Source organism: Molothrus aeneus, chromosome 4 (genome assembly GCF_037042795.1).
Source record: "Molothrus aeneus isolate 106 chromosome 4, BPBGC_Maene_1.0, whole genome shotgun sequence".
Lineage (NCBI taxonomy): Eukaryota > Metazoa > Chordata > Aves > Passeriformes > Icteridae > Molothrus > Molothrus aeneus.
Window position 1 is genome coordinate 65457079 of NC_089649.1, and position 12965 is coordinate 65470043.

General features: G+C 37.2%; 1 protein-coding gene across 1 annotated transcript in view; it reads right to left on the reverse strand.

Moving 5' to 3' along the window:
- NSD2 (nuclear receptor binding SET domain protein 2) overlaps positions 1–12965 on the reverse strand; it is a 72403-nt gene that overhangs the window by 35057 nt on the left and 24381 nt on the right. The window contains exons 3-6 of the mRNA XM_066548726.1: positions 7275–7440; positions 5543–5709; positions 4691–5182; positions 253–397 (exon numbers count right to left, since the gene is read on the reverse strand). Coding sequence (XP_066404823.1) covers positions 253–397; positions 4691–5182; positions 5543–5709; positions 7275–7440 — 970 coding nt within the window. The remainder of the gene's footprint in view (positions 1–252; positions 398–4690; positions 5183–5542; positions 5710–7274; positions 7441–12965) is intronic.

Sequence of the window (12965 nt, forward strand, 5' to 3'; positions counted from 1 at the left end):
AATCAGCAATGTCTAAACAGCAGAAGGTTTACATATAACAACTTTTCAGAACAATGAGCAAGAAATGTAGACTTCATGGGTTGCGTTTATTGTAACCATTGGCATTCCTTTGCTATTGGCACAAACACCAAGAATTAAAACTGGAAAACAGTGAAAGCTGTTTTCCCTACAGGGTCTCAAATATGTGCTTAGTTTAATGCCACTATGTATATCAAATTTAGTTAGAGTACACTAGCACAGTTTTACGTTTACCAGAGTCTTCTTCAGATTTGGGAGAGGTCACTATGGCAAACTTTGTGTTATAGCGAGCTTTCTGTTTTTCACTAAGCATGTTCCACTGCGATTCGAGCAGCTCTTCAATCTCCTCACTTGAAGCATCTGGATGTTCAGCAACCACCTATACATGCAGAAATAGGGTTGAATTAAAAAAAAGTGACCATTGGAAAGAATGGTGTACACACTTCCATCACTTTGGAAAACTGGATACAAACAATATCTAATATTTCTGCTGTAGACAGAACTAGAATAAAGCCTACTGTATCCAGTTTTGCTTTAAATAACCACTTCTCTGTCTGTCTTTTAAAAAAAATCAACTAGCTTATTCAGAAATATTAAGACTAATTTTGGAAGTATCTATTTGCCTTTTGCCATTCAAAAACTGGAGTAAGTGGAGTAGGTATAAATCTTGTCCTGTGGTCATTAAAAAAAAAAGGGTATTGTTTCTCAATGAAGTTTAAAGATAGATCCATAAATGACAGGCAAGCAATACTGGAATATACATTTGCCTAGAAAGAAATCCATCAATTCAGAGCAAAACTCATTAATCATAGAACTCAGTAGACCTAAGTCAGCAGAGAGATTTACATAAGTTAGCATCTGATGCAAGATTTCCCTGTATTGATTCATCATTTTTGTATTATGCATATGAACACTAGGAATGCACAAGCTGTGCATCTTTTTTAATGTTATAAGCAGGACACATAATATCCATCAACATGGAGTTTAATAGAGTTTCTAGAAGTATACTCAACAAAAAAACAAAACAAAACACCAATACTAAAAAAAAGGAAAAAAAATCCTTCCAAACTCCTTCAGTATATCCCTACATCTACTTAAGGAAAATCAGATTTGATTAATCATACAAATAAAAAAACTCTATGCTTGTGCAGAAATGAAACAGTAAGTTTAAAAACAATCCTTCTCACCTCATTACCCAGCATTCCCCAAAATCCCATCTGAGTGATGCAACTGATACCCCAAAACCACAGAGCAAATTAAAACTAAGTCAAGAAAGCCAATTGTTCAAAGAGTAACACCATTCAACAGAACAGAAATACAATTTTTCTGATAAGGTGAAATTATTTAACCTAATTTCTTATAATTTAGGGTCCTAAAACTGCATTTCCTGTTACCAAACAGGATGCAAGTGTGACTGTTGCTTTTCCAAGTGTTAAAATAGTTGCAGTACCTTCCTTCTATTGATCAGGGTCTAGTATGGAAACCCATGCATTAATTTTTCTCCTAGTAGAGTACTAAGAATTGTCCTGTTTCTATCTGGCATAATCCATCTGCATAAGACTTGAGGAGTACAGCTACCTTTGAAAGCCTCTACTCAATTTTGATTAAAATCCAACAACTTGATTCACAATATTGAAAGGGAGGAACATAAACCCACAAGATACCCCCTTCCACAAATCTCACTTCTTCAGAACACGAAATTAGCATCAATTTTGACTGTTGTCACAAATGTACAGGTCATTGTGCTCAATGAGGACACAGAGAAAAAATAACTAGATTTATTTAGAGAAATGAGATACACATTAACATTACCTCCAGTCTCAACAAAATAAGAATAGAAGTAACTTTCAGCTGACTAGCAGCACTGTGAAATGAAAAGGAAAAGACACTCAAAATTCTTAATGGTGAAGGGACCCTTGCAAATAAGGCCTCCAAGGAAAATGCTCAGTAGTCTTCTCCAAAATCTCCATATTAGTGAAATTATTCCTTAATTTTCCTCACAGGAGACTCAAGGCCCAAATCAATTAATGTAAACAGTGTAGCTCCCTGCCTCTCACTTGAATGATACCTTTATCTTCAGTCAGACACTTCCTTCCAAAGCTTACTAGTCTTGCATTTTTCACAGGGGAAGCACACAATACAATAGTACAAAATACATCTCTACTCCTTTGGTAACAGCACAAAATACTTAATGCACCACTAAAACCACAAAAGTGCTCCAAGCTTTCAGCACCTCCCTCAGGGATGTGGGAAGTGTGTTTCTTAAGTCATTACAAACATTCTCCAGCAGTTAAATAATAATAATAAAATCAAACCCATATATGAATCTCACTACCACACAAAGCCAAGCTAGACTCCAAGAAAGACACAGCAGAAATGCCTCTACTTTTAAGAGAGCTTGGTATTATTAGAGGCCCCACAAGAGGAGTCTTCAGCCATCCCTTTCACTTCCATCCCTTCCCAAGACTGGGGACAGAGAGCCTCTTCTGGGTCTGTAATGTTCCTTTTTTCTCAGTTTCTACATGCAAATACTAAGAAAGTCATGCACTAAACTCTCCAATGCCACCAGTACAAGCAGCTCAAAACCAGGTTTGTTTTTTAGCCAACATTATCACTCTTTCTACTGCATCAGAACATCTACAACACAACACAATAAACTCTTGGTGAAAGTCACGCAAGTTGAACCAGATAAGCCTAACAGAAGGGGACACTCCAAATCTTAGGTTAGAATCTCCACCTTCCACCAATGGCATGAACCTGCCAGTTTAAAAGCAACATGAAAGGCAAAAACGCATAAATATCTAAGTTGGTGTTTCCTCACTTTGCCAGTCAAATTCCAATCATGACAGAGGGAAGACAGGTTCTGATGATCAGTCAGAGGTATCTGCAGCTTTCACAACCTAGTTCTGTTCTACCCACAGAAGTGTTTCTGTACCTCTTAGAATGGATCACACATTCAGGCAGATTTGGGTTTTCATGACAGATCTTATTAAAAGGTATTCTAGGCAGAAATGGTAGGATGCCCTCTCTCTAAAAATACGTAATATTTTTAAACTTAATTCCTTCGACTTAAGCTTTGTGCAACATTAGCCACTATCATCAGTGAGAATTTCAAGTTTAAGAAAGTATTTCAATTTCTTGAAATGACACTGAAGAAAAAGTGTTTCCTCAATTTCATATTTTCTAATAGTCTTCATATTTTCCATCTATTAATTTGAGAATTACAGTATAACCACAGTAGGGAACAAAGCCTGATAACTGACACAGAAAATAGAAATACCAGAGACTCAGCACATCTCTTCTCTGCAAAGGTGTGTTTGGCTAGGAGTCCATAAAGCCAGCCATCATAATCTCATTTCTTCCAGAGAAGCAATTGTGTGTCCCTCAATACTGCCAAAGAATTCTTGCTATGTACATTGAAGGCCAAGGTAATTCCCTCTTGCAATGTCACTTACAGAAGAACTGTGAATAGAACTCATGTGTCTCCAACATGAGACAGATGATTTACCCACACAGCTTTTCAAAAATAATGTGTCAAAATCTGTATTTAATGGTCTGGCTACAAAACCCTTTCCTTTCTAGAGCCAGCAAACTGCAATGCCAATGCTTTTCTCAACTCAACCAAAGCCACTAAAAGTAACACTGCTCATTTTCATTCTCAGTATCACCTTAACTAATATTTCATTCTCAATATCACCTTAAGATCCCAAGTTGAACCACAATTAACTGAATTCCATCAAACAGAATCTGCTTTCCAATATTTCTTTATAAAGTTTGCATCTATTAATTCTTTTCTAATACAAGTATGCTAATGAAGTCAACCATTCAGTAGCTAAAGAGTATGACAAAGTCAGCACTAACTTCCTGATCCTTCTGTGAACAGTATGTAATAGTACAAGAAAAAATAAGATATCACTCTAGCTTCAGATCATGGAACAGTACTGTAAATGGTTGTAAGGAAGAAAAATGCCAAGTCCTGATTTTAAAGTAATGAGCTACACCAGCAGTAGTGCTTTTTACACATTTAAGTCTTCCTTAAAAAAGTTGATAATAAGATATTATTTTATTTATTCCACCTTGTATTGGAGTGTAAGTGCCTCAAGAGGACCTAGTTTCTGTCCCAGAGGATTGCACACACTGACAGTGATTTTTACAAGCTTTGGTAAGCAGCTTCTTTTGAAGCTCAGCAAAAAATTCTCTGGAGAAGTAAATTAAGTTTTGAGGTGTTCAAAGATAAGGGAACACACAGAATCAACTGAGCCATGTCCTCAGTAAGAATGTAAAAGCTATCTAAAAGCAGATTGCCATGAACAGCATAATCTTAGTTGTATTTGCCTGAGCATATATGTATGCATATGTGTTGTATTGTACATACATTAAAGACAAAATGTGGCTGATGCAAAGGACTATTGGTTTATGTGGGAAGATACTAACACAACTTTTGCTTGAAATACAAAAGCAGTTATCACCATCTTGTTTACACTGCTCACTTACATTCCCTTCTTTCTCTATTTCTGTCTAGAATAAGATTTGATGCAGGCATACCTTGTCAAACCCAGAGTATTATGGATTGTGCAGTTATAACTAATTTTTTTTACTAAAGGAAAGTCGTTTCTTCAAGTACAGAAATGAGAAGAGGCAATCAACAATAATAACAGCTAAAGAGACTAACCTCATCTCTGTACTTCTGACAAAAGACCAAAAACTGAGATACTGCATCGCCCTTTCTGCTTCGTGGAGTAGATGCTGGAGTTTTCTTTCTATTGAGAGGGGAGCCAATCCCTCTTTTGGATTCTGCCTGTTCAGATGACTTTTGAGGAGTAGTATTCTTATCCTCCAACTGACTGCTCTCTTGCACATCATCAGCAGCAGAGAGTTTTGATGTCCTTCTCCTCCTTTTGCTAGGAATGCCAGACTCCTTCATTGATTTCAGATTTGGAGTGGTTTCTTCATGTGAGTAGGATGACTCATCCATCTCCTCCAAGGGTTCCACAGCAATGCCAACCTCCTTTGCCACTCGAGGGTTGAGGTGGGGTCTGTCCCTGACATAGATGAAGGTGTACTTGGCCTTGCGCTCCTCCACTGTCATGGCCACAGCCTCACTGGCCTGCTGCACACCCATCTCCCACTGCGGCCGCAGCTTCCCCGACACCGGCTTCAGCATCTGCAACAGGAGACAGCCCTGTGAGCAATCTGCCCACCTGTGACTGCAAAGTGCTGACATGAACATCCAACAACCCCAAGAGACTAACTGTCATGCAGGGCTGTAATTCAGAGCTCAAATGGAGCTGTATTGGACACTACTGATACCACAGATGAATCCATGACAAAGCAGAAGAGTACTGATGTTTACTGAGTAACAAACAGTGGTAAATCACCCCATCCTTTGCATCTATAAATGAAATGTAAGACTCCTGTAAAACAAGCTGTCTTTAAGCTTTTTATAATACCTATTTATATCTGTACATCTCTGTAATGTTAAAATAAAAAGCGCCAAATCTTGCCTGATTTGGTAACCTCTTACCTTTATTTTCTCTGCTTTAGTGAGGGCTTGTCTTGCACTCTCTTGGCATAATTGTTCAAATTGGTCTTTTTCTTTGAAGGGCACCAGGCTCTTCTCAAATATCCAGGCTCGCTCTGGGGCATCTCCAAAAAACTGAACGTGATATTGACGAAAACTCTTCTTCTGTCCTGAAAATTTTAAAAAAACCCCACATGTATTTAGGATCTAGACTCTGGTAAGCCCCTGCAGACTTTAAGTCTGTAAGCTGCTACAGTTGCCATAACAAAAGCACAATAAAACTGGATAACCTTTCAAAAACACACTTAAATCAGCCTGAAAGTCTCTGAAAGATAATGTTATGAAGTCTGACCCAAAAGCTCAATTATTTGAGCTGGAAATTTTAATTTCCAGCAAGAACATGCTTGGCTAAATTAACTCGAGGTTACAATCACCTGTCAGTTTTCCATGTATATTAACTTTATATGTAGGTCTGGGTGTTTCTGAAAATGAATTTAGCATTCAATTCTCAAGGAACACTGAGAAAGTTCCACAGCTTGGAGAGCTTGTGCACTCAGCCTCCTCTCTACATCTCCTAAACTTTATCTTTTGATATTCTTTAACAGAGACACATACTTCATCTGGTTATAACCCTTGCAAGCAAAACTTCATATAAATCAAGATTTTTCAGGAATCAAAGAAATCATTAAAGGATGCATTCGGACTTCGGTACTGGGTTTTCCTGGATCTGTTTCTATAGCTTCTGATAAAGATGCACCACAAAGATTCTGGATAATGAACATAAACCCTGCTCCTTTCAAGGAACAGAGCAATTGTTAGGAACAATTACACAGCTCTACTACTCTCAAAATCCATCTCTTTATGTCATAATAGACCTAATAATCCAAAGACTAAAAATGACAGGGACTGCCTGATCCAAACTCTGAAAGACTGCAACAAGGAAAATTTGTCTGAGGAGTCAATAAAACCATTCCAACAACTGTATTATGAATGCTTGAAAAGGTTCTCAATAAGCCATTTAGTTTACTACCAAATTTGAATCTAGCTATAATTCTAGAGATATTAATTCCATTTGTTCTTAAAAACTCCTTTGAATGAGATCAGACCATTTCTCTGGGCAATCCACCCCAATGCTTCACTGCTTTCAGTCCTTCCAACTATTTCTTAATATGTAGTCTAAATATTTATTGCTACTAAAGCCTCAAAAGTTTCAGGTATCAGAACAGAGAACAAAGGTGCAAATGAGATTAAGAAATTGTACAGACTCATACCTAAAAATTTCATTAACACTTGGTAGTTCCTGTATTTAAAATCAACTAATATTGTATGTAGATATCAGTACTGACTCTAGGAATCAGAGAAAATTTAGCTGCCTGAATTATGGATTTCTTTTAGTAAATCACAATCATCAGGAATATTTAATTCCCACCAGCTTTAATAAAATTTTTAGCCTGTATCAATTTACCAAGCATCTCCACAGAAACAATGAAAACACACTTAGGTTTGGGGTTTTTTTCTTTTTTTTAAGAAGATCCACACAGTTTGACAGCTCACAATTTTGGTATCTTTCAGAGAACGCTTGAGTTAAAAGACACACTGCTATATGCTCAAGAATAGCATTTACATGATTTTAACATCCCTGCTGACAACAAGCTGCTGATCAACTGCATAGATGAAGAACAGAATTTTTCCAAAGCAATCATTTTGTTTACCTGAAGCAATCTGAATGACATACCTTTTAGTTTAGTGTAGGCATGGAGAACAGGATCAGCAGAAACCATACATGGCCACCATGGGAAACCAGACACTTTTGACCACACTAGATCTCCTATATTATACTTCAACAGATGGACTTTTTCCTCTTTGATGGTACTCTGAGTTTGATCTCTCTTAGCAGGAGCCTTAAAAAGAAAAAAAGAAAAGCCAAACCGATCATCTTTTTTTCAGATATGCGTCAGTGGTAATAGAAGGAGGAAAATAAGCAATAGCTCATAAGAGTAAAATGCTATCATGTTTGCTAGTAAACAATAATTGGATTTCATGTGTAATGAAAACTTTAAACTTTAAGTCATAGCTTTTGTTCTCTAACAGTGAAAAAAAATCCACACTCCAATTAGAGTTTTGTTTTTAATTAGAAATATTGGCAAGTAAGCTGTGGTTTGCCTTTATCTTTTCAAGTAACTTCTGAGAGACCATCAGGAAGGCTTAATTTGATTTCAAATACATTACCTGAGCACTGGATGTAGATGTGGAAGAGTCAACCTCCCTCTGTATCGAATATTATTAATCAAGTTAAGTGCTATACACACAAATGTACTATTAAAAAAAAAAAACCTCAAAAAACCAAAACCAAACAAAACTCTCAGACTAGAACAGAGTGAAATATTGTCTTTATGTCTGAACAGAAACTACAGAAATAACCAGGTTTAAAACCCCAAGCCTTCCATCTTTCAGCTCTTTTTTCACATACTGAGAACTTGTAACATGAACCATTCCCCACATAACTTTTGTGAGATTTTTTTTCTGTTCCAGTTCTAACAGTAAAAGTTTGTGAGTGCTCCATTGATGCTGTAAAGCTATTTTAGCTGTTGGAAAACAATTACAGAACTACTTCCACTTCAAGGGGTAGAAATTAGCTACAAGGGTGTTTCATGTTGCCCTATGACAGACACATTTTTACTACATAATAAAGTTCAGCAACACAGACATTATTCACCAACTAAAACCATTTCACAGAGTTAGCTGCATTTTGTCTCTTTGGATTCATTTGTAATATTTGATATAAATAGAGTGCACCTTTATCTAGGTAAGCATTAACTCTGGAAAAAAGCACAGAATGTATCTCATTACACACCTATCACATATTTTATAAAATCATGTATTTTGAATCTCCTTTTTAATTTTCTAGTAGTAAATTTATATGCAACATTTATCATTCATCTTGTATAATACCAGCTCATCATTCAGAAGGCAGTTAAAATTAATTAGAAGAGGCAAGAGGAAAGAAAGAAGACAGTTAAGAGAGCAGAAATCTAGAATTTATAAACAAGTACTAGGAGCATTATGCTGAATCAGAGTAGGTCACTTTACCTTGTACATATTTTCAAATCCAGCAAATACTCCCATAAATAATTACACATTATATCTCAAACACAAACAACCAAAATCTCTGATGTGCTGCAACTGCATAGACATTTATTTGCAACTCAAACATAGAGAGGTACATCCAGTCAAACCCCCTAAAACTCAATGTACTTAGAAATCCATTTCTCAAAGCTTTTAAAACTCTGCTTGGTAAACATACATGAAGCCATGTCCTCTGATTGCTAGGGACAATTGCTCATCCAGTGATTCAGCTTTTCTGATGAATTCAGACTTGGTTCATGTGACCCCAGCTGGAGCTACATTCCCATGTCTCAAGGTTTTTGGCTCTCTGAGGATTCTCTAAGACTGTCAGAAAACCCCTCCTGTGAGCTTGCCTCAAGTCCAGCACTCTCAACAGATCTAAAAGGTTCCAAGCAGATGTGAAAAATCAAATGCTCTTTCTAGCAGTTAAACATGATGTGAAAAGTTATGCTTAAAAGCCAAAAATTAAGAAGCCCATATGTCAGGGGCTGGTCTGGAAAAACATTAATCTTAAAACAACAAACCAACTTCAGCATTTCAGCTGAAGAGGTAGGATGGGATTTTTTTTCAATGAATCAACTTTTCAGAAATGTGAAAGTTACTCAGGAGTCTGAAACTCATTTTTAATTTATGACTCCCTGTATTCTTCAGAAAGTGCAACTAAGCTACAAAGATTTATGACTCTAGTCAGAGAGGGAGCTGGCTGGAATAATGAAAAGGCTCTAGCAGTGCTTCTAACTGCAGCATAATATAAAAGGGGTGGCAGTACAGGGGAGAATATCACATTCCAATGTGTCTACAAGCACTTCACAAAATTTTAGAAATGCCCAGAATTCTTTCATTATACTGGATCATGATAAAAAATTTTAAAATGACAGGCTCTGACAAAATCTGCAAGGTTTATCTGTGGTGGGCTTGATGTACTTACGTTTTTTTCTATTGATAAAACATTCATACTGTTAAGAATTGCAAAATACATCCAGCATTCAATATCCATGGAGCTCTCATATAGGATTTTTAAGAAGTCTATAGAAAAAAATCACCACTTGCTCACTTCCATCTTACTTTACCACACCATTCTGGTTTAGTTTGATTTTCTCATTCTGGGAATTGCTCTGATGTATTCTATAGGTATCCCAACAGTAACCAATGAGGTGCAATTCCTGGCATGTACTTTGGACATGCAGCTGTAGGACACCAACAGTTTATTCAATACTCTCTCTCAGAAACATTTTTGCAAACCAAATGCAGTCACATGTATAGATTTTACAGTCATGTGTACAGATTTTACTTCAGTATCCAGGTAGGGTTATTTTATTTATTAATGCAAGGGGGAAATAAATAATTTCTAAACAAATTTGCCACTCAGTCCCCTCCAGGTATCTCTCTTCTCATACACTGAGGACTGAAGCTCCTTTATAAGACACTTGTATTCTCTGCATTTTTAAAGAATGGGAGATCACTGTCAAGTTACAAAGTGGTATAGAAGAAAAGTAATTTGGCTTGCAGTTTCTTTTTCCTCCCAAAGGAAACAGAAATTGTTGTTTAGGGAAGCCTGAACTCATAACAATATGTGTTCAGACAGCACAGGGCATCTGAGTGCACCCATGAAGATGAAGAGGCAGGACTAGAATAGAAGCACAGTCCTGTGGGCTGTGTGAGTGCAGGGAAGAAGAATGCAGGGAACATCTCCTCCAGCCAGGCCTGACCAATTCTTCCTCTGATGATATTGAAGCCAACAAATTAAGATGGGAAACTCCTGGTTCAGAACACAACTGTAAAGAAAAGGAAGATCACACAAAATCAAACTAGTTTAAAATGCCTTCTCCTCAAATTTTGGCTCCTTTGTGTCTTTTTCATAACTTCTTTGTTCTTGAAATTGTTCTCATTTGTAATTAGATCTCCTGCTCATCAATGTCAGCAGCCTCCCTGTGCTGCAGAGGAGCACAGAACACTCTCTGGTTCTGTCACTGCTAACTAAGTCTAGAGTGCCTGGCATATGCCCCATCCCATGACCTTTAACTGCAGTTTTGCCAGAATTAAAACCATTTAATTGCAGAACTTCCTTCACCTCTCCATCCTTAATTATAGGCAAGCTTTGCAGCCTGAGGAACTCCCACCTCAGTCACCCTAGCCCCAAACTTTAAACCAGTTACACTAAACATCAGAAGGAAACAGCTTGGGATCTCAGAGTACTTTTCTACTTTAAGGAATCTGAGGATTTTGTTCCCCTTTCAAACAGGAGACTGCAGAGAATTTGCAAAGATGGGCAGTGCTGAGGTGGAGGTGATGACTCCCACACAGACTAATCCTAACACTGGATACACAAACCATTCCACAGGCTTTGCACTATTCAGGATGGCAGACACAGAAATTCCTGACTTTCTGGAGTAATGAAACAATTGCTTGGAAAGGCAGCTAGACGGATTTCAAGTTTATTTTGTCCAGGAGGATGTGGAATGTGAAAATTGAGGAAGTCCTTTACAGCAACTGAGTTTTCCTTTGAGAAATTATGACTAGAGGAGAAGCAGCATCCTCAAAAACTCATCTGGGCCATCAGCTGCAATAGGCTGAGAAGGACTGAAAAATAAAAGAAAAAATTAACATGCCTTTCCTCTTTCCTTAACATATGACAGATTTGTTTGTCATTCCCTCAGCACTTTCACAGGCAATGAGTGACAGGCAGATTGACAAGAATTCACAACACTGCTGTCAGCATTCTACCAGCCCAGAGAAGTGGCTTGGCCACAGAAAACACCAGTATTTAATTAACTTTGGCTACATTTGCTCAAAAAAATCCAATCAGCTTCCATTTAGTTTTAATCTGTCTGAATATGATGAGACAAGAACACACCATGAATAATAGGTCATTTCAAAGCTTAAAAGTCTCTCTAAATGACCAAAACCAAACTCATTTAAGGACAGCATCTTTACTGCATTGAGAGCTTTAGGTTTGTTTGTAGACTCTGCTATGAAAACACCATGATGAGTGTTTAGTAAACAAGGGAGAAAGGTAGAGTTTTAAAAAACACTTAGAAGGCTTATTAGGTGGTGTCAAATTGAGATTATTTTATCTCTTTTAAAACTACACAGTGGTGTTTTGTGTGTATTTCAGCTATTTTGTGTGTATATGCTCATGTGCACACATATGCAAGGAATTATAACCCTTCAAAATTATTGCAAATTACCTTGAGCATCAAAGAACTAGTACCTCACTATATAAACTTGAAAAGCTATAGAAATCATAAAAAAAAATTCCTCTGCTAATTGTCACAAAGGGATTATGCAAACAACAATGCTGAGAACTGGTGAAGTTCTCAAGTCTCCACAACACCATAAGAATTTAATATTGGACAAAAAAAGTATGAACCATCAAGACAAGTGAAGACAGTAAATGCTTTTTTCTGTATAATGTAACTAGGAAGTACATATTGAACAGCTTAAGCTGCAGATATCTGGTATTTCCGTTTTCATTTTCAATTCAGTTTCACTCTGTACCCAACAACTTCCACTTTCACTATAGCAGAGGGCCCTGCTGCAAACACAGACTGCTGGAGGTCCAGCTGCAGGCCAGGAGTAAAACAAAGCTCCTCACATTACAAAGAAACTAAACCAAAATAACCAAGGCCCCTAAAGAGAATATATACAAGTAAAATGCATTCTGAATTGAAGTTAGAACGCACAAACTTAGTCAAAGCTATTTCTTTCCTATGGAAAAAGTAAGATTTACTATGGAAAAAGCTAAGACTGGTTGCTGAACAAACACACATTGTTTTTCTCTTCCTGCTATCTCCTTGTGCTGTGCTTTGTCAGCTAAAACTCCTACTGTCTCTCATGATCCTGTGTAATGAAAATAAAAGTGAAAATGTTTTGTTTTGTCTTCCCTGTCTACCAACACAGATAGAGAACTAAGGAAATGGTAGTACAGAAAAACTTCATTGCTTTCAGAGGTTCAGGAGAGGTGGTTGGTGTGTCTAGAGAAGAAGACAGCAACAGAACAGAAAATATTATTTTTGTAATATTTTACTGCTTGAATTTCCCAATGACTAAGGACATTAAAACCTAAAAAAACAACAAACCAAAGTAACAGGACAACAATCCCATGCCTTCCTTCCTCAAAAAAACCACCATAACAATTATGTTCTCATTTTGTGAAAATGTCAGGAATTTCATATGCCAAAAGACAAATCCACATTCAGTCTTCAGCCCAAGGCACCCAGGGACACAGGTACTGCCCCAAGAGTGACGTTCTGTATCCCACAGAGAAATGGCTGCTTCTCACTGTGTGACTGGGGACAAA